Source organism: Heloderma suspectum, chromosome 13 (genome assembly GCF_057233095.1).
Source record: "Heloderma suspectum isolate Gila_16-S chromosome 13, 16-S_ref, whole genome shotgun sequence".
NCBI lineage: Eukaryota > Metazoa > Chordata > Lepidosauria > Squamata > Helodermatidae > Heloderma > Heloderma suspectum.
In genome coordinates, this window is record NC_139470.1 from 21,444,258 (window position 1) to 21,468,630 (window position 24,373).

Genomic DNA, 24,373 nt, shown 5'->3' on the forward strand with positions numbered 1-24,373 from the left:
GTGGCGGAAGCTCATTAAAGAGGGGGCATGGCGGAGTTCCCTAGGGAGGGAGTTCCATAGAGTGGGGGCTACGACAGAGAAGGCCCTCTCCCTCATCCTCACCAGCCTAGCTGTCCTGGCTGATGGGACAGAGAAAAGGCCATCTGAGGCTGATCTTGTTGAGCGGCCTGTTTGGTTTGTTTGGAGGCACTCCTTGAGATAGGCTGGGCCGGAACCATATAGGGTTTTAAAGGTCAAAATCAACACCTTGAATGTGGCCCGGAAAACAACTGGTAGCCAGTACAACTCCTTCAGCACTGGAGTGATGTGATCATGCCGGCGGCTGCCTTTAATCAGGCGAGCCGCCGCGTCCTACACCAGCTGCAGCTTCTGAACCATCTTCAAGGGTAACCCCACATAGAGCGCATTACAGTAGTCTAAACGAGAGGAGACCAGGGCATGTACTACTGATGGGAGCAGATGGTCGGGGAAGTAAGGGCACAGCCTCCGTATCAGATGGAGTTGGTACAATGCTGTCCGGCTCACAGCTGACACCTCAGCCTCCATGGCCAACTTGGAGTCTAAAATGACCCCCAGGCTGCGGACCTGGCCTTTCAAGGGTAGCTGTACCCCATTCAACACCAGGTCAACATCCCCCAACCTACTCTTGTCTCCCACCAAAAGTACCTCGGTCTTGTCAGGGTCCAGCTTCAGCTTATTCGTCCCCATCCAGCCACTCACCATCTCCAGACATTTAGACAGGGCTTCCATGGCCAACCCTGGTGAAGATTTGAACGAGAGGTAGAGCTGTGTGTCATCCGCATATTGATGACACCGCACCCCAGACCTCCTGATGATAGCCCCCAGCGGCTTCACATAGATGTTAAATAGCATCGGGGAGAGGATGGAACCCTGTGGCATCCCACAAGAGAGTGGCCATGGGTTCAACACCTCCTCTCCCAGTGCTACCCTCTGGTACCTGCCGGAGAGGAAGGACCAGAACTGCCATAATACGATGTCTCCAATGCCCAACCCCTCCAGGTGGTCCAGGAGGATACTGTGGTCAATGGTATCAAAAGCCACTGAGAGGTCGAGGAGAACAAGGAAGGAGCATTCACCCCTATCCAAAGCCGCCCTCATATCATCCACCAAAGCAACCAAGGCCGTTTCTGTCCCATGCCTAGGCCTGAAGCCTGAATGAAATGGATCTAGTCAAAAGAGTTGCGCACGGGGGGTGGGGTGGAAATAGTGAGGCTAGAGGCTGGTGTGGAGAGAAACAGCAAGGTAAAGGGGTGAGTGGGAGACAAAGAAGGCTAGGGATGGGGAAGGGAGAGAAATAGCAAGGAAAGGGGTTGGGTGCAGAGAAATAGCAAGGCTAGAGGTTGGGAGTGGAGAGATAGAGCAAAGGGGAAAGGCCTGAGAGGATGGAAGACAATTGGGTGGGCGCAGGAAGCAATTCTTTCCTTCTCTTCCTGCCCACTGAACAGCTGATCAGTGGCAGGTTCAGGAAGAAGAACCTGGCACCCTAACTTTTTCAAGTATTTTTAATTAAAAATAAATTTGTGAAAGGGGAGGGGAGCGGAGAGCTTTCTGAGCACCATCGGAGGGCCCCGTGGCACCCGCAGTGTGCCTTGTTGGGAACCTCTGGCATAGGATATCTCGGAAGCACTCCAAATTGGGAAGGTAGGATTGATCTGCCTGTGCTTTAAAAATACGTGACTGTCCTTTGACAGTATTTGATCAGTCACTTGACCTAATTGTTTCTGGACAGGCCACATGTGTAAAACCCTAATCCAGTACCAAACTGTCAAGATGATTACTGATTCTCATAATATTTTCAGAGGTTTACTTGAGTAATTGGTATTGTGATTCTTTTTTAAGATGCCTAATGGATAAGAACTTCGTAAGGATTGGGAAATGGTTCATCCGGCCATATGAGAAAGATGAAAAGCCCATTAACAAAAGGTAAGGTTTCTGAATGCTTTGAAGTAATCTCCTAATGCTGACAGCACTATTTTGATGTTTAAACTTATGGTAGTTTCCCTGGACATATGCCTCCTTTCTCAGGATATTCTCTCCCCGCACCCCGACTTTGTATATGCAGTGCATGGTGACACTTAATAACTAGTCTTTTGAGGTACTGTTAGTTGGCTCAACATTACAGTAGTAAACTCCTCCCTCTCCAGGTTTGCAGCATCTCAGCAGACTTGGAACAGCATGAGAACCTTGTTCTTTAGAGTAAGTTTTTGGACTCTGTTGCAAACAGTGTTCACTGACACCCTTTGTTTGAGAGGTGGATTTTTCGGGAACCGTAGAACCAGGTGATTTAAGGATTGGTGGTGGTGGCTGAGTTGCCTTCCTTCCTTTTTCCAAGTTTATGGTACTTGTGTCCCTGGAAGTTGGGTTTCTGAATTTCTGTTCAGTCTGGATACAATGGCTGAGCCTAGGATTTAAACGGCATTAACCTTGCACTGCTTGGGACCTCTTTCATACTAAGGCTCATTGCTTTTAGTTTATTGTGGAGGGTTCACACCTGAGTGAGGGTCAGTTTGTATTCCTGCTGATTGGTTGGGGAAGGGGCTTGATCTTTATCAGGGCAGCTTGCCACAGCATGCTACCCTGATTCGTCAATTCAAATTACCTACCCATGTGGGAGATGTTGGCATGATTAGCAGAACCTTTCTCAGGGAAGAGTGTTTTGTTGTTATAAAACTGTTTTATTGTGTGCTCCTTGGTTTTAATTTTTGTGAACCGCCCAGAGAGCTTCGGCTATTGGGCGGTATAGAAATGAAATAAATAAATAATAAAAATAAAAATTTGCAGCTCGCTAGCAGCCAATAGGTTTTTTTCTGTGGGATTTTTTGGGTTCCCCAAAATAGCTTTGGAGAAGCTTCTTTTTATCCAGAGCCTTTAGAACTCAGTTTGCCCTAATCAAGACTCCACCATTTGTCAGTCGGTTATACCTTTGGTATGAAAGTAAAATCTGTTAATTGTCCCCAAACAAATGTAGCTTATTTGTTACGTTGTGGCTGCCTCGGGGTGAGTGCCTGTGTGTGTGAGAGAGCCAATTTTTTTAACCTCAGTAGGTCATAACTTGAAGTACCAGAATAAAATTCCATCTTATAATGACCATGTTTTCACAGTACAATAAGCCAGAATTCTAGCCCTATTCAGGCATTCTCAAAGTGTGTTATTTAAACATGTGAGGAGCTGGAGCTCACTAACCTTGTCCCCTCCAACATGGTTCTTGTCACCTGCAAGCGTGGAGGGTGACTTTGTGAAGATGAGGTCTTCCTCTGTCTGTGGGGGCTCTCCATGTGATCTGGAATGCTGACTGGAGAGTCCCCACAGATAGAGGAGGCTCTGGTTTTCATTAAAGTTGCCCTCCATGCATACAGGCTGATGATGGAGGCGGAAGGGGTGAGTGCACTCCCCCTTCTCGCATGTTTAAACAACACAATTTGAGAAAGCCTGAATAGGGCTTCTGACTTACCATGAGTGAGCCAGTGTGCTCATACATGCTACTTAATAAGCCAGTTCATGCGTGGTGGTGGCAAATTAACTCACAGTTTGCCGTGCCACGTGCCACTTCCGCTTTGCATAATCAACCTCTGATCGGAAGTTGATTTGTGATGTGCGAGCCTGGATGCTATGGGTTAATTGTGGGTTTAACACAGTTAACCTAAGAACTAATTGTAGGTTATGCAAAGTGGAGGTGGCATACTCCGGGCAAGCACTGTGGCAAATCCTGGCTTAATTAACTCATGATTTTTCCACTGTTACATGCAAACCGAGTCAATCTCTCATACCGTAACTGGTAACAGCTAAACAGGCCATGGATGTACAGTCCATAGTTTATCGTGACATGCAACTGGGAACCCTGGCTTGTCTTTCCCCAGACAAGCCAGAGCCATAAGTCAAGAACAAACTGTGGCTTATGACTCTGGCTTGTCTGGGGGAGAGACAAGCTAGAATTCCTGGTTTGCATGTCATAACAAACAAGCTATGGATGGAAGGTCCACAGTTGGTTTACCTACTCCCACTTGCAGGAGGAGCCAAGCAGGAGCAATCAAGCAGGGTGCACTAGCACACTGGCTAATTCACATGTGACCTCCGTCACTATATTACTCCGCTCAGTCTTAACATTAACCATTTGTTTGACTAATAGTTTTGCTCACGCGACAACTCTGTAATTTGATTCCTATGGCCGGACTTCTACTCCTGTGAATTCTAATCTTGGCTTTAATGTATTAATGGAAAATAATTCTTGTGTTTAGCCTTGTGTTCTCAAGTCACCACAAACCCGATGAAACATGTCAAGCTTTGGTTAACCAGCTATGTCAAACGCTATTAATGGTTTTGATATATGAGTCCCTAACTCCTCTCTATTAAATATTTTGTTAGTTGTACCTGTTGGTGTTTTTTGGTGTATGAAAGGTTCACTTGGATTCAGGGCTGGCTGCGGAGGGTGGCAAGGTTGAGAGTTGTTAGGGCCCCCAAACTAGCAGAGGCCCGCTGCCTCAACATTTCTACTTTACATAGAGTATCCACAAAGATGGGATGAATCCTAACAGAATTCTCTGTTCGCATGTCAGGCTTCTTAGAGGTTAGGATGCTACGTACGAGAGCCCACAAAATTCTGGAAGCCAATACTGGGGATGTGGGGGTTAATTTGATAAATTAGGGTGCTGTTGCACTTGTGTCCTGCTTGTGGGTTTCCCATGGGCAGCTGGTTGGCCACTGTGTGAACAGAATGCTGGACTAGATGGGCCCTTGGTCTGATGCAGCATGGCTTTTCTTCTGTTCTTCTGTTCGTAGTAGAGGAAAACGGAAAAAAATATATTTGTACAACTCACTGGATGGCCATGTTTTCATTCTTTTTGTGAAATGTTTTAAAATCTTGTAGGAAACTCAATGAAGTTTTTGGAGAATGTTTGAAAATATAGTATCATTGATACCACCACTGGATATGTGAATACTGGTCTGTGGGAAACTTTTGTGTAAAATTATACCTGCCCAAGGTATTTTTCAATCCTTGGAATACATTTAACTAGTAGGAAATGATTTCTGAGTATAGTATTTCTACTGATCTCATTTATTACTGTTCTTAACATTACTATCATTGGAATGCAGAAATGGGCTAATCTTGGCTAAGTAGTATAAAAGCAATTGCTACAGAAATAGTGTGTTGGCAGACATTAATCAGATATTTCAGATCAAACTATGAACGATGTGATTTTATTTTTTTAAAAGTGTAGACCAGTACTTGTATTCAAAAGTGTGTTTGCTTAGCAAACAAAATTCAATAAAAATAGCAAAACTGCTCCATTTTTCTGGAAGTGTGTTGTGCTGTTGTGTGTGTCCCCAGCTGTGAAGAGAGGCTTTAGCGTGTTCTGGTTTCAGTGATTCTGCCAGTCCAGCATTTATTGTGCATACAGCTTGTTCATTTTAAAAGCCTGGCTTTGCCCCTGAGACCATAGGTTCTTCATTGCACTTTTGACTCCGGCTTTGCATCCTTGGTAGTAAAAGCTGCAGCAACACGCTTTGTGATTTTAATGTGCTTTATTGAAAGAGGGAGAACTTTCCTATTGGTGTAGTGATGGTCAGGGAAAGCCTGCAGAAGCAATGAAGTACTGCTGAGCATATGCACAATTCTGGAATATGGGAGTATGCTGGCTGGAGGATTGCAGCTTGCATTTGTACTTGTTCCATTCCTTATCCAGCACATCATTTTCATAAGGAAGATAATGTACATTTTTTTAGATGTTAAAATAATATAGCTTGGTAGATATGCCTTTCATTAAAATAGCCTTAGGTTGTTTAGACGGAACACTAACCTCCAAAGTTCTATAGATGAGAAGATGGTATGGTGTGGCTCAGAACCTAAAAAATGGTATCCTCAAAGCCTCCCCTTCTTTACTGGGTGATAAAGGTGTTAAAAGTGTTTTTTCACTATGTGCCTGTGAGTATGCAAATTTCCATGGATAGTGCAAACAGATGCTCCTTTTTCTCCAGCCTAAGCCCAAGTGACTTCACTTTATCATAGAATCATAGAATAGTAGGGTTGGAAGGGGCCTACAAGACCATCAAGTCCAACCCCCTGCTCAGTGCAGGAATCCAAGTCAGAGCATTGCAGACAGATGGCTGTCCAGCCTCATCTTGAATGCCTCCAATGTGGGAAAGCCCGCCACCTCCCTAGGGAATGGGTTCCATTGTTTTATTGCACTAACAGTCAGGAGGTTTTTCCTGACATTCAGCCGGAACCTGGCTTCCTGTAAGTTGAGATTTAGTAGAGATCCACTTTTATAGGAATGTGCCCAATTCCAAATTGCTGGGTGGATGTCCACAATATGGTGGGCGGCTCACTAGAACCCATTGAACACATGTTCAAGCTTCTTCAATCGTTTTTATTCAGGTAGTCCTCACAGGTAGGAACTACCACTGAGATTCTGGATATGAGAAGTACTGTGTGGTGCAAGCTTTGCAGAGCTTTATACCATACATACGAAAGAAAAAGTTAATTTATTTATGAACCATGTTCACAAATTGTGGGCTTTATTTTTTAAGTTTGGGGTAGGATGACTCAAGATGATGTGTCTTGTCAGCCTTGCTTTACGATGGAGCTTTTTGAGGCAAGGGTAAGACTTGTTCTGTTGCTAGAAAAATTGTGTCAGGAAGCCTTATGTTTAGGCAGAAGACTGCTTCATGCCATTAATGGCAAAGTGATTCTGACTCCAATGAGATAATCTACCAAATGTTTGAGTTGCTTTGCAGAGCTGGCAGTGCCAGACCTATATTTGGGGGTGTTCATGACATACTTGACAGTATGTCTGACCCTGCTGCTTCCCTAACCTGTTGTAGGGGTCCACATGCTTTTATAGCACTTTTTGTTGTTGCGTAGATTTTCTGCTTTTCATATATTAAAAGGTAAATGTTGATGGTTTTATTTGCTTTGAAGTGCACACCTTGATACATTCAGGGAGCCCCCCCCCGGGGGGGTGTATTTCAGAACATTTGCTCCTTAGCTTCACTTGAGGATTTGTTGAAATTTTGGTAACTCTTGGCTCACTTGGCACATAGGGGTTCCCCCTCCTTCTTCTCAGACTTAGATGCTGTCTCTGTACCTTGAAGTTAATAGTTGTTCATACGCTTTTGGAGAGACCTGGAGCTATTGTTAGGTCTCACTGTTGGGGCCACAGTAGCCGCTTGCGTTCATTTTTGACTTTCTTAATGTATTTCTAATTAGGATTGAATCAGGACTGTGTTACATGTTACCGATGTAGTGGGGCCCTGGCCACGCCCCCATTGTTCATATGGATATCTGCAAAAGGAGAGCCTGCATGTGTAGGTCTTTATGGGATTGGAGCCCTCAGTTTTGCAGGGTTCCTGATCCCTGGAGGTCTGTGTGCATAGAGGTCTGTCTCTGCCTGTAGCTTGCCTTTTGCAGATGTTCATGCTCAGCACATGGATGTTGGGGGCGGAGAACTATGTGACATCAGAAGGGGTTCAGTAGCACGGCCTTGCTGCCCTTTCAATCTGTGAGAACACCCTTTGCATATGTAACATGTGGAAGGGTATAATATGTTTTCCTCAAATAGGAAGGCCCGATATTACATATCATCGAGCAGCATGTGAGTGGTGGCTGTGATGGTACTGAGTGGGCAAATTTTATGGTGTTTAGCTTGGAATATGGTGGATTGCTGTAGATATTATTAGAGAACAGATATTATGTAGTGTAAATTTTGAATTGGGTGTGCTATTATAGTTGTAATAGTATAGATTGAGTTGAATATAGCATGTGGACTGTTTGTGTTTGTAGGCATGACAGGGAGACCCTTGCATTTAATGGAGCCAACTGGAACTGTTCGGGTGACATTCTCTCATTATATACAATTTGCATATAAGGTCTCTTTGTCTGCATGGATTTTACCGAGGGTGAAAAAAGTACACAGGCTAAAGACAAATGTATTTAATGTTTTAAATGCAGTCATAACATTAACTCAAACTACTCTTGGTTTACAAATGGCAGCTGAATATAATGTTTGTTCATTTTTGGCAGTTCTCTCTAGTATTATAGAGAACTAGTTTAGCTGTATTGAGGTGAATGTCTTTGTTTACCCAGACATGTGAAGCATCTGAGCATCCGTGATTATAAGGGGAGGCTTGGTTGCAGGCTGTATTGTCCAACTAGTGAAGTTCTAGGAATGTTTAAGCTGCTTTCCTCATTAGACACTCAAGAGTTGGCAGAGTATGTAAAGGATAGGCAAAATACCCCTGATGTGCTGTTAATTAGATTTGTCATGAGTCCCAGTTGTGCAGCCTGCCACACAGTGTTGTCACTTACTGTATCCGTAATGAATTGTCTTAAGGGCATCAGTAAATACTGAGAAGCTCCGTTTTACTTTCTGAATGGCTATTCTAATATGGCTGCCCCTGCATGACAACTTGAATTGTACATCAGGGAAAAACTTTTATTTCAAAATAAGCCTCTATTCTTGAAAATAAACCATTAGACCATTAGAAAACTCCCTGCCAGAACAACCTCATGATTGTCAAAATTGGGTTGCGGGGGAAGTATGCCATTTCTCAATATATTGTTGGTAGAATTTAGCCTTTTCATTAGGTAGGTGTTGGAAGGTCCTCCCATTATCCTGTGCTGTGCATTTGGGTTAAATCCAACTTTATTTGCTTATTTTCCAGGCAAATTTTGCGCAGTGTTTTGGTCTTTATATGTGAACATTTTGCTTTGTCTTTGCTTTTTCTTCGGTGGTTTTGAATGCATTAAAGTATTACGAAAAATAATAATAATGGGGCAGCGTACCGGCTTCATAGTTGCTTAATAGATTTTATCATTCTTCCAAATGTACAGTGGGCAAAGCATGCTTTGGCATCTTCTCTGCTTTTCTGCCCTCACAGCACAGTTTCATATATGTGTAAGTTCACTCCATGATGCAGCAGCCTCTGAGAGAATGTTAGCTTTAACTATGGTTTGTCAATTCAGAAATTACTCCAAATCACAGCAGCAAAAATCACAGTTTGCATCCCCCCCTTCAGATATTGGTCTTTAAAAAATATTTTTCTTTGGGTGACTGGAAATCCTGGTTTGTCAGAGTTCACACCAAACCCTAGCAAAGCTTCTTTAAGTATGGCTTGGCATGATGTCTGAATAGAGCCAAGAATGGGGATGATCAAAATGAGGAAGGGCTTTTGAAGCATTAGAATAGTACTCAGTCACACACAGTCTCACTTATCACAACTGGTATTGCCAGGTAGGGCTGGTAAAGACCCCTGGTATTGCCAGGTAGGGCTGGGAAAGACCCCTGTCTGAAATCCTGGAGAGCTGCTGCCACTCAGTGTCGACAGTACTGAGCTAGATGGACCAATCGTCTGACTTGGTATAAGGCAGCTTCCTATGCGGATGCCACAGCTGGGACTCTTGTTGCTACACAGTGGCACTGAAGGGCTGATTCTGTGCTTGGTCCATCTGGTACCCAAACATTTATGCTGGGAGTGCTGCAGGTCAAACAGAAAAAAGATAAACAAGGCCATTCATGTTTCCACAGAGTAGCTCATGGCATATTAGTGCAGTTGTCCGTGGTATGCTGAGCAGTCAGGTTGCTTACTTAAAGAACCATTTGAGCATGTAATAAAACTTGGCCATGTCCTGATTACCACTAAATCATATAAGCTGTGGAAGGTGCAAGTTAATTTCCTGATATGAAGGAAGCCATTTATAAAGATGAGGTGAATTACAGCATCATTTGAGGTTTTTTACTGCTTTGGCTGCTTTGATTTACACATTCAAGGGAATAACACCACATCATGTAGAAACGGCTGGTGCTTTGTATTAAATATTAATTGCTACAAGTTTCAAAGAGAGGGAACTTGGAATGAATGCTGTCTGTGTCATAAATTGATGTTAAGTAAGATTGTCTAAGGGTGCAATCCTATGCATGTTTAGACAGAAAAAAGTCCCCAAATTCCCAGCATTCCCCAGCCAGCCATTTTTCCATCTAAACATGCATAGAATTGCACCTTAAATCATCTTCATAGCAGCACTGATCTAAATAAAGTCAGACCTTTCTTTTTGACAAAGAAAGAGCAGTGGTGACTAAGATGAGCCTGCATAGCACCTGCCCTCAGAGGCCTACCCATTCAGATATAACATTGTAGAATAAATGCCTCATTTTAGTTGCTAAGTGGCTAAAGCCCAATAAGGCTTGAGCTGCAGTCCTTTGGACATCTATTGGAAAGCATATCTAATTGAAATAAGTGTGATTAACGTCTGAATGAACATACAGAAGGGTTCGGCTGTAGTCTGCTGCCATCTTTCCTGAGGCTGTAACCACGTGACATCCTCCTCAAATCCTTTTGCTTTCTTCTTGTCCCCATCTTTATCTAGGGATGGATGAATCTGTCAGTTTCTCTTTCTAAGACGTTTGCATTTTTTTTTTTTTCAGGCAAAAGTTAATTTTGTCCCATTTCTGCATGAATTTGCAGATTATTTTAAAAACTTCATGAAAATTGTATGTGCTCCCCCATTATATGCATATTTTACAAGCAATTTTCCTAAATGTAAACATTTTCGTACATATTTCTTGATTGGAGAACTGCGTCGCAAAATTCAGAGAAAACTGGAGGATAGGAACTTGGGAAGCTGCCTTATACTGGATCAGACCATTGGTTCTTCTAGCCCACGGTTGACACTGACTAGCAGCAGCTCTCCAGGGTTTCAGGCAGCAATTTTTTCAGCTGTACTTGGAGATGCTGGGGATCGAACCTGGAACCTTCTGGATGCAAAGCATGTGCTCTCCCGCTGAGCTACGGTGCCTCCCATAATTGTGTTCCAGCTTGTGTATAACTTCGGGAAGTGCGGATTATGTTTGTTTGTATTAAAATGTGAACTAAGAACATTTTTCCCCTCTGTGTATCCAGCACAATCTCCTTGTCCTTACTTTTAAAGCTAGCCACAGCCAGGTCACTCCTACCTTTTTTGTCCTTTCTTCCTCATTATATCACTTTTCGTGACTGCTGCTCCTCCTCCTTTACCGACCTCAAATGACTGAACTGCTCCCTTAAATGACTCTGCTATTCTTCCTTGTTGACCCTCTACATGTGACACTCCCTTCCTGAATATTTACATGGTGCCACCTCCATTCCTTAAGATCTCTCCTCAAAATTCACTTTTCCAGTGTTACCTGTGGCTTATCCTCTTAATTTTCATTCTGAACTGTAACTAAGTTTTAAATATGTGCTCATTTGCCCATATTCTTCTCTTCTTACTCTTGTCTCTCCTTCCCTCTGTAGTTTCCACACTGGCTATTTTAGATTGTAAGCTCATTGGGGGCAGGGAGATAGCTTTAATACCTCTGTAACTCTGTAATGTACCATGTAACTGGTGATGCAGTATAAATAAATAATGACAATAGTCTTTGCCATAAGCTAAGCAGATGAGAGAAACTATGCCACAAATTGACTTGGAACATACCGCAGAATATGTTGGCCCTGATCCAGCTAAAGTTAGCCCTATTGAAAATTCCCCAGTCCAGCCCTGGTATGTTCAAGGGATCCATGAGAGGCTTTAAAAATCATATCCTTGCAATTTCCTTTATTCTTGAAGATGGTCTGGCATGGGGACAAGCATTCAAGGATGCATCAGGATGGGTGGGTCATATCCATCGTCCAGGATTGAACGTAGCTTGTTTTATTATTGTTACTATTTATTGTGGCTGTACATTGCTTCAGGTGCCATTTTTTGTGGCAGAAAATGTTGTACAGAAATCCTGAACACAATTTATTGTATTGTATTAGGTAACTTATACTTTTATAGCACACATTTTAAAAAGAAGGTTTTTTGGTCGGATAAAATTCCACATGGATAAAAGCAAAAAGTGCTCCATCAGCCATATGGTTGCAGGAAATGCTTTCCAATAAAGCCACATTTTAACCTGGTGATAGAAGGCAGCAGAGATAAGGCCAAGGGCGCCTCAGTTGGCAAAACATTCCACAACGAAGGCAGCACTACAGTGAAGGTGTGCTCCCTTGCTGCTCTTGCAGCCATAAAACATGGGAGACAGAGCAGAGTCTCACCTGAAGATCTAAGGGAGTGGGGAAAATAAATATGGGAGGAAGCATTCCCTAAGATGCACAGTCTCAAACTGCATAAGTCCTAGAGCTTAAAGTTCATCACCAGGACTTTGAAGTGGGTCTGGAACTGTATGTGAAGCCAGTGCACTTGAGCTAGAAGTAAGCTCATACCTCTGGCCTATCTATACCTGTCAAAAGAGAAGCCATAGCATTCTGCATTAGCTGACATTTCCTCACCCTCCCTCTTCAAAAGTATCTCTATTCTGAGAGGTTACTAAAGTAGAGTAACAGAGGCCAAATGAGAGAAGGGGCCGTCACTGGCTTGTAAGCCGAAGGAGACGATTGCAAACTAAGAATACCCTCAACACTAAGCATGAGGATGTCACAGGGGACATCTCTCATCAATGATCCATGTATTAGGTTTGTATCTGATTCATTAACTTAATTGCATGGATTGTCTGATGCTTTCATACATGAGGACATTATTTTTTTAAAAAATTGGTCTCATGTCTGTGACTTGAATGGACACGCAGCCTAGCTTACTTGCATAGACTCTGTGTTACAATCATGTCCTTGTACAGCCTCTTCTAATATTCTGTTGAATCTAGAAAATGAGAAAATCTAGCCCAGTGGATACACTGCTTATCTCTGGCAAGCTGGCAGTGCAGCAGCTGTCGCTCTTTGTACCATTCTGCTTTCCCTGGTACAGCTGCCTGTGGCAGTTGTGCTCATTCTTCCTCATGCAGGGGCTTTGTCAACTCTAAATTAATGTATCTGGCTATATACTGCTTCTCTGGGAATGGAGGCCTAATGGCAAAACACTTTTGGTATGTTTCTTTGCCCACTGTGTCAGCCTGGTCTTATTTGCATGGCTGAAAAACGATTTCCAATTTCTAGGTACTGGGATTGATTTTTTTGGTTAAAGTGTCAGGCCTGCACAGGGTTGGTTTTCTTTCTTTCTTTCTTTCTTTCTTTCTTTCTTTCTTTCTTTCTTTGCCACTAGCACTAAATTTTAAGCTGCTGAGCGACTAGCTTTATCCATTTGAACAAAGCTTTTAACTTGATTGGATATTCTTGTACCAGAATGATGGCTTGTATACTGGCTAGATCTGGGCACAAATAGGATTAAAGCACTACACCCACCCTTCAAGCAACAGAGGAGAAAATTACTTCTGTGACACCTTGTTTGGACTTGCGCTTCATAATCCATTTGCAATTTACAGTGACCTTGGCTAGCAGCCTATTGCGTTGAAACAAGCATAGATATTGTAAAAACAGCAGGCTTTGTTCTATGGTTCCAGATGTCAGGAATTGTAGTAGAGTCATTGATGCCAATAATATATTGTGATAGGAGATAATTCACAGGTTCTGGAATTAAAATTAAATAGCCTTTAAAAGACATTAATGTGACTGATCATTAAAAATGTGAGAGAACAAATTGAACTAGTCTCTCCAGGCATAATGGCTTATGGGCTTGTCATACAGGGATATGAAGCAGGCTGCATATGTTACTAGTGATCATGTCTGCAGTAGTTGGAGGATAAAATATAATTGGAACCAGTAAAGGATATGATGGCAAAGGCCACAGTCCTATAACTGCATGTGCATGAGAAGTGCGCAAGTAAAGTGGACAGAGTTGTCCTGAAACATTTTTATCACAGCTGATCATCTAGCTGAACAGGCAAGTCGTTTTAAAGAGAAAACTTGTTTGCCCTTTCTGCCAGGTGCCTGCAGTAGAAACCTTTCAAGAGAACTTCAAGTGCATATTCCCTTGTCCCCGCTCTTGCAACTCCCAGCACTCGCCAGCCAGCTGGGAATTATAGGACTTTTTCTGTCTAAACATGCATAAGATTGTACCCTAAAAGACTACAGCTACCAGCTGTTTGGACAAGAAGTTTTGAAGAAATCTCCTTCCTTGGGAAGGTGTGGGGAATAAAAGTTCACTTGTGAATGAGATGCCTAGGAAGACGGTAGAATCGCCTTCCTAGTTGGTTTTCATGGAGTAGCAAAAGAGGTGTCTATCAAAGTGTTTTAGATATAGGAGGCCCTGAGTAAGAGCAGAGGTTGGGTTCCTTCCTGCTCAAGGATTGTATAATGTATTTTTCTTCAAATGGTATGTGTAACATGAGGACTTGCTTTTAAGCTTCAGTAGTGTGCAGCCTTGGGAACCATGAGTCCTGAGGGAGATGGTCAGATATTTGATGTCAATTTTCAAAAGCACTTAAATAGTGTGTTGTTAAATATTATATTCAGATAAGACATACAATCTTGATATTCTATTTTGTGTCTCTAATGATGTGTTGAAGAATGAACTCTGCAGGCAATTTTTAAAAGTGCCTACAAGAATGTATAATTTTGTCACATGTTTAATTATGTCCAGTGCAGCATATGGGGAGGAGCCTGTGGGCTTACACACAACCCCTTTCTTCTTGTATGCAAATACAATACATTTTTGGAACTAATCAGGGTGGAGTGCTACATACAGGGATGAGCCCAATGTTCTTCAGGTTCTCCATTCATCTCAAAAGTAGTGATTCTGTTGGGGAGGGAACCCTCCTGAAAACACATCATCATCATCATCATCATCATGTGGTGGCTGTTTTGTAGCTACTATTTTTCGCAACTGTTAGTAGCAACTCTTTCTGTTGTATGCCATGAATTCTGGGTAATGTCAGGGGTGGAGCTTCAGGGAAGAGGAGGTGCTTCAGGAGGGAAGAGGAGGTGCTTCACCCCCTGCCCCTGATGTCATCCACCCCCAGGAGGTTCCCATGAGGCAATCTGGTTCCTCATAGCCAAGCCAGTTCTCTACTGCTGCTATATAGGAGTTGTGCTGGTTACCAGTTGTTTTCTGGGCCCAATTCAAGGTGTTGGCGTTGACCTTTAAAATCTTATATGGTTCTGGCCCAGTCTGTCTTAAGGAGCGCCTCCAACAACACCAAGGACACCGCTCAACGAGATCAGCCTCGGAAGGCCTTCTGATCAGCCAGGACCGATAGGCTGGTGAGGACTAGGGAGAGTGCCTTTTCTGTGGTGGCCCCTACTCTGTGGAATTCCCTCCGTAGCGACCTCCACCATGCCCCCTCTTTGATGAGTTTCCACCAGGTTTGAAACCCTGGCTGTTCAGGTGGGCATTTGGGGTGGGTTAGGGTTTTTTTTTTTTAGAGCAATGTTGTTTTTTCAGTCGATTATGTAAATTTGTTGTATTTTGTGTTGTTATTTGCATTGTATGCCCCCTAGAGTGGCAGGGTAGCCAGCCAGATGGGTGGCTAATAAATCTAATAAATAAATAAATACACCCCCCACTACCATACACACTCCCTGACTGTGATGTTACCTCTGTAATCAAGCAAACAACAAATCCTTGCCAGGGACACAGTTACTTTTCCTCAGTGAAGTAGAAACAAGAAAGCTGAATCATGCTAACTCAGCCAAAATGTGTTTGTAAATTACCATTTTTAAGGGCAAAGACATAAAGAGGGAAATATGGGGTCCCCAGCTTGATCTTTTTCTTGTAACAGGAATGCAGGGGCTGGAGGGGCACTTGATGGGGTCAACCACTGAGAATGTTCCCACACTTCTGGGCAGTTATCATGTGAACCTGGCGTACAAATACTATCTTGTGGGGAGGGGAGAAGAGATGTTTGTATGGAAGACTTGGAGGCCAGGGGTAGAGGTGATTAGCCAGTTCTGCTTACAGATTCCAGCAAACAGGAAATGGAATGGAAGGACCTTGCTTGCTCAGATGAAAGAGTGACTAGTCTTTAGAAGAATTCTCATCACGACATTGTTGCCTTCTTTACTGTCTCAAAAGTATTTACTGAATACCTCATGATTATATATTTTATTTATTTATTATTAAATTTATTAATCGCCCATCTGGCTGGTCACCCAGCCACTCTGGGCGATGCACAACATACAATAAAACAGTTTAAAACAATAAAATTCTACAATAAAAACATTTTCTAAAATACCCTAACCCAACGCCAAAAATAACTAAAATCAAAACAAAACCATAGTTGAAGATTTGCCATTGCTTAATGTAAATTGCTTGGTTAATTTGTCAGATCTAGAGACTCTTACAAGGAGCAAATATTGTCACCTGACATGAAGACTTGAGAGTACAGCTTGGTATATAGAGTAGGTAGTTCCATCTTTATCATGAAGGATTTGGGCTTGGTTGCCTGGTTGGAGTGGAGAAATAGCCAGAAGCTATTTAGATTTCGGCAGAACACAGTTGATAGTCATTGCTTTTCTAACATCTGTTGCAAATTAAGCCAGTCCTAACCCAGACACAGTTTTCACTTTTTACAAACACCTGTAAACTTTTCAAATCCCTCCTTAAGACTCACCTTTTCCATGAAGCCTTTGACTCAGCTGCCTAGTTCCCATTCCACTAGGTAACTCAGTCAGCAACTAAGCATAACCACGTGCAGCTGAAACAACCACATGTTGCTTCCCTTTTCCCTCCTCCCTCTTCCCTCTGCTTCTTGATCTCTTTCCCCTGTGTTGAAATTTAGATTGTAAGCTTCTCAGGACAGGGACCTGTCCTCTGGAAAATACCATGCACACCGATGGTGTTATATAAATAAATAACAATAACAACAATAATTACCAATGGCATAAAATAGGGTTTGAGCGCACATCTTGTCTGAAAATTTTGCAACTGGGTTTGCGGGGGACGAGTGCTTTTTCCCTTAGGCTTTGTGGAGTCTGCTAATGCAGCTGTGGCAGGGACACCCAAGAACTGAGAACAGTTTTTTGCATGATGTCCCTAGCGTCTCTTGCCTGCCCCACCGCCAATGAGATGAGTTAATTGCTTTGTATTCTAAAAATCTATTGTAAGCTAACTTGGTCTTCATTTGATTACAATTGGGGATGTAACTGTTTTAAATAAATTCTGTTAACTGAATCGTTGGCCTCTAATGTCCCTAGCAGTAATGTATTTCTGGGGCTCAACAGCATTAGGAAAAGTGTAACGTTATTTAGTTTCTCCTTCACAAAGCAGTATTAAAAATGGAAATGTTAAGTACAGATGGAAATAATGTATATGTTGCTATGTGAACTTTCCTATTTAGTGTCCCAAAGGTTTATTTCTATTATATAACGAAAGAATATACTGCCTGATGTTGAAATATGTATTTGAGTTTCATTGGCGTTGTGCTACAGAGCACTACAAGGGCTAATTTTAGCTTGTTTGAAAGCTAAATTTTACCCTTGTAGTGCTTGTTGTTGTTGTTTATTTGGTCAGTCGCTTCCGACTCTTCGTGACTTCATGGACCAGCCCACGCCAGAGCTTCCTGTCGGCCGTCGCCACCCCCAGCTCCCCCAAGGTTGAGTCTGCCACCTCCAGAATATCATCCATCAACCTTGCCCTTGGTTGGCCCCTCTTCCTTTTGCCTTCCACTTTCCCTAGCATCAGCATCTTCTCCAGGGTATCCTGTCTTCTCATGATGTGGCCAAAGTACTTCAGTTTTGCCTTTCGTATCATTCCCTCAAGTGAGCAGCCCGGCTTTATTTCCTGGAATATGGACTGGTTTGATCTTCTTGCAGTCCAAGGCACTCTCAGAATTTTCCTCCAGCACCACAGTTCAAAAGCATCTATCTTCCTTTGCTCAGCCTTCCTTATGGTCCAGCTCTCGCAGCCATAGGTTACTACGGGGAATACCACTGCTTTCACTATGCGGACCTTTGTTGTCAGTGTGATGTCTCTGCTCTTCACTATTTTATCAAGATTTGTCATTGCTGTCCTCCCAAGAAGTAAACGTCTTCTGATTTCCTGGCTGCAGTCAGTGTCTGCAGTAATCTTTGTGCCTAGAAAGACAAAGTCTGTCACTGCTGCCACGCTTTCTCCCTCTATTTGCCAGTTGTCAGTCAAGCTGGTTGCCATAATCTTGGGTTTTTTGAGGTTTAACTGCAATCCAGCTACAGATGCCATTTTTTCTTTAATCCCCCCCCCCCCCGCTGTTGAATTTGACGGGGGAACTGCATGGAGTCTGCAGTTCACATGCTGTCCCCCTTGTTTTGATGGAACAATAGATTTGCTTTCAATTATAGGATTGTTGTGGTTCTGCATTAGCTTTCTAGTGCATCCAAAAATGTGAACTATTAACCGATTGATTCACCTGTATTGGCAGAGTTGTACTCCAAACGCCAAGTAAACATATTGATTGACTCCTTGGTTGCCTTCAGGTAGAAAGGTACTGATACAGAAATACTAATGAACAGATAAATTATATACCTTCAACAACCTTCCATATCCACTGGAACCCCAACTTCACAATTTCAGTTTGCCTCTCTTTTGCTTCTGAGGAGAGTGTTCGCATTCCATTTCACCCCTAGAGCAGAAAAGATACAGGAGTTCTCTGGTGGGGTGCCCCTCTTGACACTTCCTCACATGATACCTTAAAGACTAACAAATTTGCCCAGGCATAAGCTTTTGTGGACTCACTTCACATTTAAGGAAGAAGGGCGGGGGGAAGAGATGATAAAGGCCGATCCCTTTTCCTAGAGCATGATTAAGGGAGGAAGACAATACAATTATCTAAGAATGAATGTGTTTATCTCTTCTTCTGTCCCTAGATTGTTGCAGATCACAGGAATGTGGAGTTTCTTAGGGCCAAATTAGGTTTGACATGGGAGATCTGTGAATAATAGCAGCTGAAACCCACCCACCCCCATTTGGGTTGGGTGAATTTCCCCTGCAGGGAAAATTGCAGCTTGTGATGGGAGGGGGGGCATTTTCATTTATACAATACTTAATCCCGTCCTCCAGAGCCACAGTCTCAGTATAAATTGTGCCTCCTGGCTGCTATTACATTTTAAAAACATCACAGGAGATCCTGTTCATGGATCTCCTTGATCGTGTTTAGCTCCCCTCTTTGAATTAGAACACTTGCAGAAATGTGACAGATCCTGTGATACTTTGAGACAAAAAGAGAGCGGTACCATGCTCTGAACTAAATGTATTTTAATGTGTCAGACATTTCCCCTTTCGCAATAACTGAGTGCACATCTGCATTATTTTGAGAGCCTTTTGATAGATATTTTGGAGATGCAGGCACTTGTGAATTTAGCCCTTTCTGTGCGTGCTGCACGCTGAGAAGTGAAGGAGCTGAGCCTCCTTATGTGGGGAAAAGGACAAAGTGCCAGCAGTTCAGAGACTGCCCAGGAATTGCATATAGTTGCGCTATCCAGACATAAAGAGACTGTAGCATTTCAACTGTTGGTTCCTCAGGAGAGACACACTCAAGACAAAAGGAGTATTTGCTTTGTTCTTGGGTAGCATAAATGCCACTGTAACTTAAACATTTGACTTTTTAATGTCAAGTTGAACATAAGACTCTCTTTATTCCCCCCCCCTTGAATATAGAACTGCTGTGATTGTAGCACTCTTCATTTTCAGCCAGCAATTATTCATAGTGTGACATTGAGACATTAGCTGTTGCCATGGTAACCGGCTCTAAGTAGCAAAGATACAGGCATGATGTCAGTAGTAGAGCATTGCCTCAAACCAACTATGTGTTCAGGTGTTTATATATGCGCGCGATATAGGATGGGACCTACTTCCTGTTTCTCTTTCCACACCCTGCCTGGGCTGCAGAGAGTCTCTGTGATTCTTGAGGGCTTTCCATTGTATTTGATCTTTTAAGTTTCCCCCTAAAATTAGGATTACAGTTATTCTGATACATTCTTTTTTAAATAATTGGGAGTCAATATGGTTTCATGGGTGTAGAGTTTGGACTTGGGCAGCTTGGGTTCAAGACTCATAGGCTTCTAGCTGTAGGTGTGCATCAGTATAAACAGAGAGAACCTGCATCTGTTAACTTTACACCGTCACTCACTTCAAGAACACAATCATTTCTGTTTTATGCTATGGAATGTGTGTATGTACTGCCCTGTCACCACTTAAGTAAATGGGGATGTTCTTGCTCATTGGGGAACTCTGTGTGCCTCAGACCTCCCATGGATCTGTTAAGATCAGATCCTCATTTGGAAAGGAGCAATGATATATCTTGCAATGGGCTGGTTTGCCTTTTTAAAATCGTGGCAGGCTGTTCCAGGATTTTTGGAGAGCTGTTTTCCCCTCCAACAAGCCATGTTACCTGGGTGTGGATGACACAACAAGCTGCACCCAAGCGGTGATTATTCAAATCGCACTCCACACATGCTACAATTTAAATAAATCACCATGGCTTATTTTGATTGTGTGAACCAGGTCAGTGTAATGATATACCTTACAGTGTTGAGTGGGCAAATACAGTAAAAATTGTAAAACCATTTGTAAACTAACAAGTGCTATATGCAATGTAAATCTGTAGCAACGTCTAACTAGAATAAGTCTAACTTCAGTTATGTTTGGTTTGGGTTCAGTCTTTCCTTGTTTTTATTATACTAAGTATTATGAATAATCCTGTTAATATAATAATGATTAATTAACCTGTGTGGCACACCTGAACCAGCTACTTTAGTTCCAATTCACATGGTAAAACATGAATGTTTACATAACAGTGCTGATTTGGTACAACTACACAGAAAAGCCTGCAACATTCCACAAGCTGGAACATGGAGGAAAGAAAAATAGGGTGAGAACAGAGGGAAATGTTTATCATAGATTATAGTTGAAAGACATAATATTATGGGGAAATATATACAGAAGTTTCAGATTTAAAAATCTCTGGCTCACTCTGGCATACAACCACACCTGTACTGCCAAATTCTAATCAATTCCAAGGGATCCATCTTGAGCATGGACCAGCGCTATGCACTCTCTGCATGGCTTGATACTTCGTATGCCCAACTGTCATATAGGCATCCTGTCTTTAATGGAACTGCATTTTTAAAAAACTGAAAACCATCATTTTATAAATTCAAATTGGAAAACAAAAGATCACATCAAACTTCTCATACACTTAAGTCTGCTACTAATAGGGATTTCTCCTCAATCTCATGTTGTACTTTTAGTCATTTAAGCAGCTCACCATTAGTTAGTGTTGCATTTTTTTTTGTTCCTACGTGAAGTATTTTGTTCTAAAAACCTGCTTAAAGATTCAAACTTCCCTAGCAGAGCAAAAAAGCTCTACTATTGGTTGAGGTGACTATGACATAACTATTGTTCAACTCTACATCTCTCTCCTGTGGTATGTAAGTAGGACTGGCTGCATTTGAGGCTTGTTTATTTTGCACTGAATGCATTTTGAGGCGTGTTTGTTTTGCAGTCATTAAAATAACTGAAGAAGGATTTGTTAAAGGAAATTCAGGAAATCTACCATTTGTAGATTCCTATCTGATAACCTCTGTCTTTGCTGGCAATGGCGATTACATAGGAGTAGAGATGAGGGGGGTGAAGACACCAAGCTTAGTATTAGAGCTGATTTTATAACTCAAATTTACCCCCTCCCCCCGAAATCACCCTTTATTTATATATATATATATATATATATATATATATATATTAAAACAGTATCCCCTTTTTAAAAAAGGAGCGATTGCACAGAGAAGGAAGGGGAGCAAACAGTAGCTGGTTAGGCCCCTCTCCCCTTTTTGTCGGGAAGCCCTGAAAATAGCTGAGAATGGCTTCCATTGGGAATTTGTTTTAAGTCATACCCTTATTCTGGACATGTAAGAGGTGTGTGTGTCTGTACGTCTGAGAGAGAGAGAGAGAGAGAGAGGTGTAAAGCAGCACAATGGCAAAGCAACAAGGAGGCTTTGGACCCACTATGGTTTGTGATAAACAGAGACTTCCAACAAATAGTCCAGCTTCACCATAAGCATCTTTGAAATTACTGTGAAGCTTTAAAAGAAACAAGTACAACATAGATTCATAATTTCATACCTATTAAGATGGAATCTGACTTCACTGTATGGGGAAAGTTCCACAAGGTGAACACACACACAAAAGGAACTCAGCTGAAAAGATTGTAATAGTTCCTTCTCTGAAATCTTGCATTAACTGATCAGAATGTAAAAAATCTGGTGGGTTGCAATGCTTGTTTCACCTATCAATTCAGCCCACTAGCACCACCCTCTGTCTCCCCACCCCCTAAATATGCAGGCATAAGAACATACTCTGAGATGACTGAAAAAACAACTGTGGGCACATACAGGCTGATTGCCTGTTTCTTTCAAGCCTTGAGAGATTTTTGAGATTTTTGTATACTAGGCTGCCTACATTTTCAAATTATCCTGAATCCAAGTGTCAGTGAGGCTGAGTTTAGAGGCACCCCAGATGTCCTAGGCTGGCAGGCTTCCCCCACCTCCCACTCCAAATACATTTACATGGAAGGAAGCAAAAAGCTGTTAAATCTGTGTGTGTCATTCCCCCTGCCCCTGAAAGAAACATTAGTTACTGTTGCCCTCACTACCCTTATTAAAACAATGCAGTATGCAGTCTGACCAGACCTCTTGAAAAATATGTGCACACAGTAAAACTGTATTTGATGATAACCTGGATAAACTGAGCTTCCTGCAGTAGTAGATGAAACTGTAGGTAGGATCTGAAGGCATTTGATGTGTGCTCCTTTGAGCTGCATGATGGAAGGAAGGTGGGATATAAATAAAATAAAATAAAGTAGGATTTCAAAATGGCCAGTTTTTGATTAGTGTTAAAGACTTTTCTCAAAGAAACATATTCAGTTTCTGTAACGATTTGCTAACATCCTAAAAGTTGTTGTTCAGTCATTAAGTCATGTCCGACTCTTCGTGACCCCATGGACCATAGCACACCAGGCCTTCCTGTCCTCCGCTCTCTCCCAGAGCGTGCTCAAGTTCATATTCATTGCATCGGTGATACTGTCGAGCCATCTCATCCTCTGCCGTCCCCTTCTCCTTTTGCCTTCAGTCTTTCCCAGCATCAGGGTCTTTTCCAGTGAGTTTTCTCTTTGTGTTAGGTGGCCAAAATATTTGAGTCTTTTAATTTCATGGCTACAGTCACCGTCTGCGGTGCTCTTGGAGCCCAAGAAAATAAAATCTGTCACTGTTTCCATTTCTTCCCTTTCTATATGCCAGGAAGTGATGGGGCCAGATGCCATGATCTTAGTTTTTTTTAGTGTTGAGTTTCAAACCAGCTTTTGCACTCTCCTCTTTCACCCTCAACAAGAGGCTCTTTAGATCCTCTTTGCTTTCTGCCATTAGGGTGGTATTGTCTGCGTATCTGAGGTTGTTGATAATTCTCCTGGCAATCTTAATTCCGACCTCTGATTCATCCAACCCGGCGTTTCTCATGAGGTATTCTGCATATAAGTTAAATAAGCAGGGTGACAATATGCAGACTTGTCATACTCCTTTCCCAATTTTGAACCAATCGGTTGTTCCATGTCTGGTTCTTACTGTTGCTTCTTGACCCTCGTACAGGTTTCTCAGGAGACAGGTAAGATGGTCTGGTACTCCCATCTCTTTAAGAATTTGCCACCGTTTGTTGTGATCCACACAATCAAAGGCTTTAGCGTAGTCAATGAAGCAGAAATAGACGTTTTTCTGGAATTCTCTTGCTTTCTCCATGATCCAGCGAATGTTGGCGATTTGATCTCTAGTTCCTCTGCCTCTTCGAAACCCCGCTTGTACTTCCGGTAGTTCTCAGTTCACATACTGCTGAAGCCTAGCTTGTAGGATTTTGAGTGTAACCTTGCTGGCATGTGAAATGAGCGCAATTGTACAGTAGTTTGAACACTCTTTGGCATTGCCCTTCTTTGGAATTGGAATGTAAACTGACCTTTTCCAGTCTTGTGGCCACTGTTGAGTGTTCCAAATGTGTTGGCATATAGAGTGCAGCACTTTAACAGCATCATCTTTTAGGATTTTAAATAGCTCAGCTGGAATACTGTCATCTCCGCTAGCTTTGTTGTTAGGAATGCTTCCTAAGGCCCACTTGATTTCACTCTCGAGGATGTCCGGCTCAAGTTCAGTGACCGCATTATCATGGCTATCAGGGCCATTAAGATCTTTCCTGTATAGTTCTTCTGTGTATTCTTGCCACCTCTTTTTAATCTCACCTGCTTCTGTTAGGTCCCTGCCTTTTTTGTCCTTTATCATGCCCGTCTTTGCACAAAACGTTCCCTTGAGCTCTCCGATTTTCTTGAAGAGATCTCTAGTCTTTCCCATTCTATTGTTTTCCTCAATTTCTTTGCACTGTTCATTTAAGAAGGCCTTCTTGTCTGTCCTTGCTATTCTCTGGAACTCTGCATTCAGTTGGATATATCTTCCCCTTTCTCCCTTGCTTTTTGCTTCCCTTCTTTCCTCAGCTACTTGTAAAGCCTCATCAGACAGCCACTTGGCTTTCTTGCATTTCTTTTTCTTTGGGATGGATTTCGTT

General features: G+C 42.4%; 1 protein-coding gene across 6 annotated transcripts in view; it reads left to right on the forward strand.

Annotated features, from left to right (window-relative positions):
- Positions 1-24,373, forward strand: part of MED13L (mediator complex subunit 13L) — a 213,543-nt gene that overhangs the window by 85,262 nt on the left and 103,908 nt on the right. For all 6 annotated transcript variants that reach the window (XM_084819398.1, XM_084819400.1, XM_084819399.1 and 3 more), the window contains one exon: positions 1,861-1,944. In XM_084819398.1, coding sequence (XP_084675524.1) covers positions 1,861-1,944 — 84 coding nt within the window. The remainder of the gene's footprint in view (positions 1-1,860; positions 1,945-24,373) is intronic.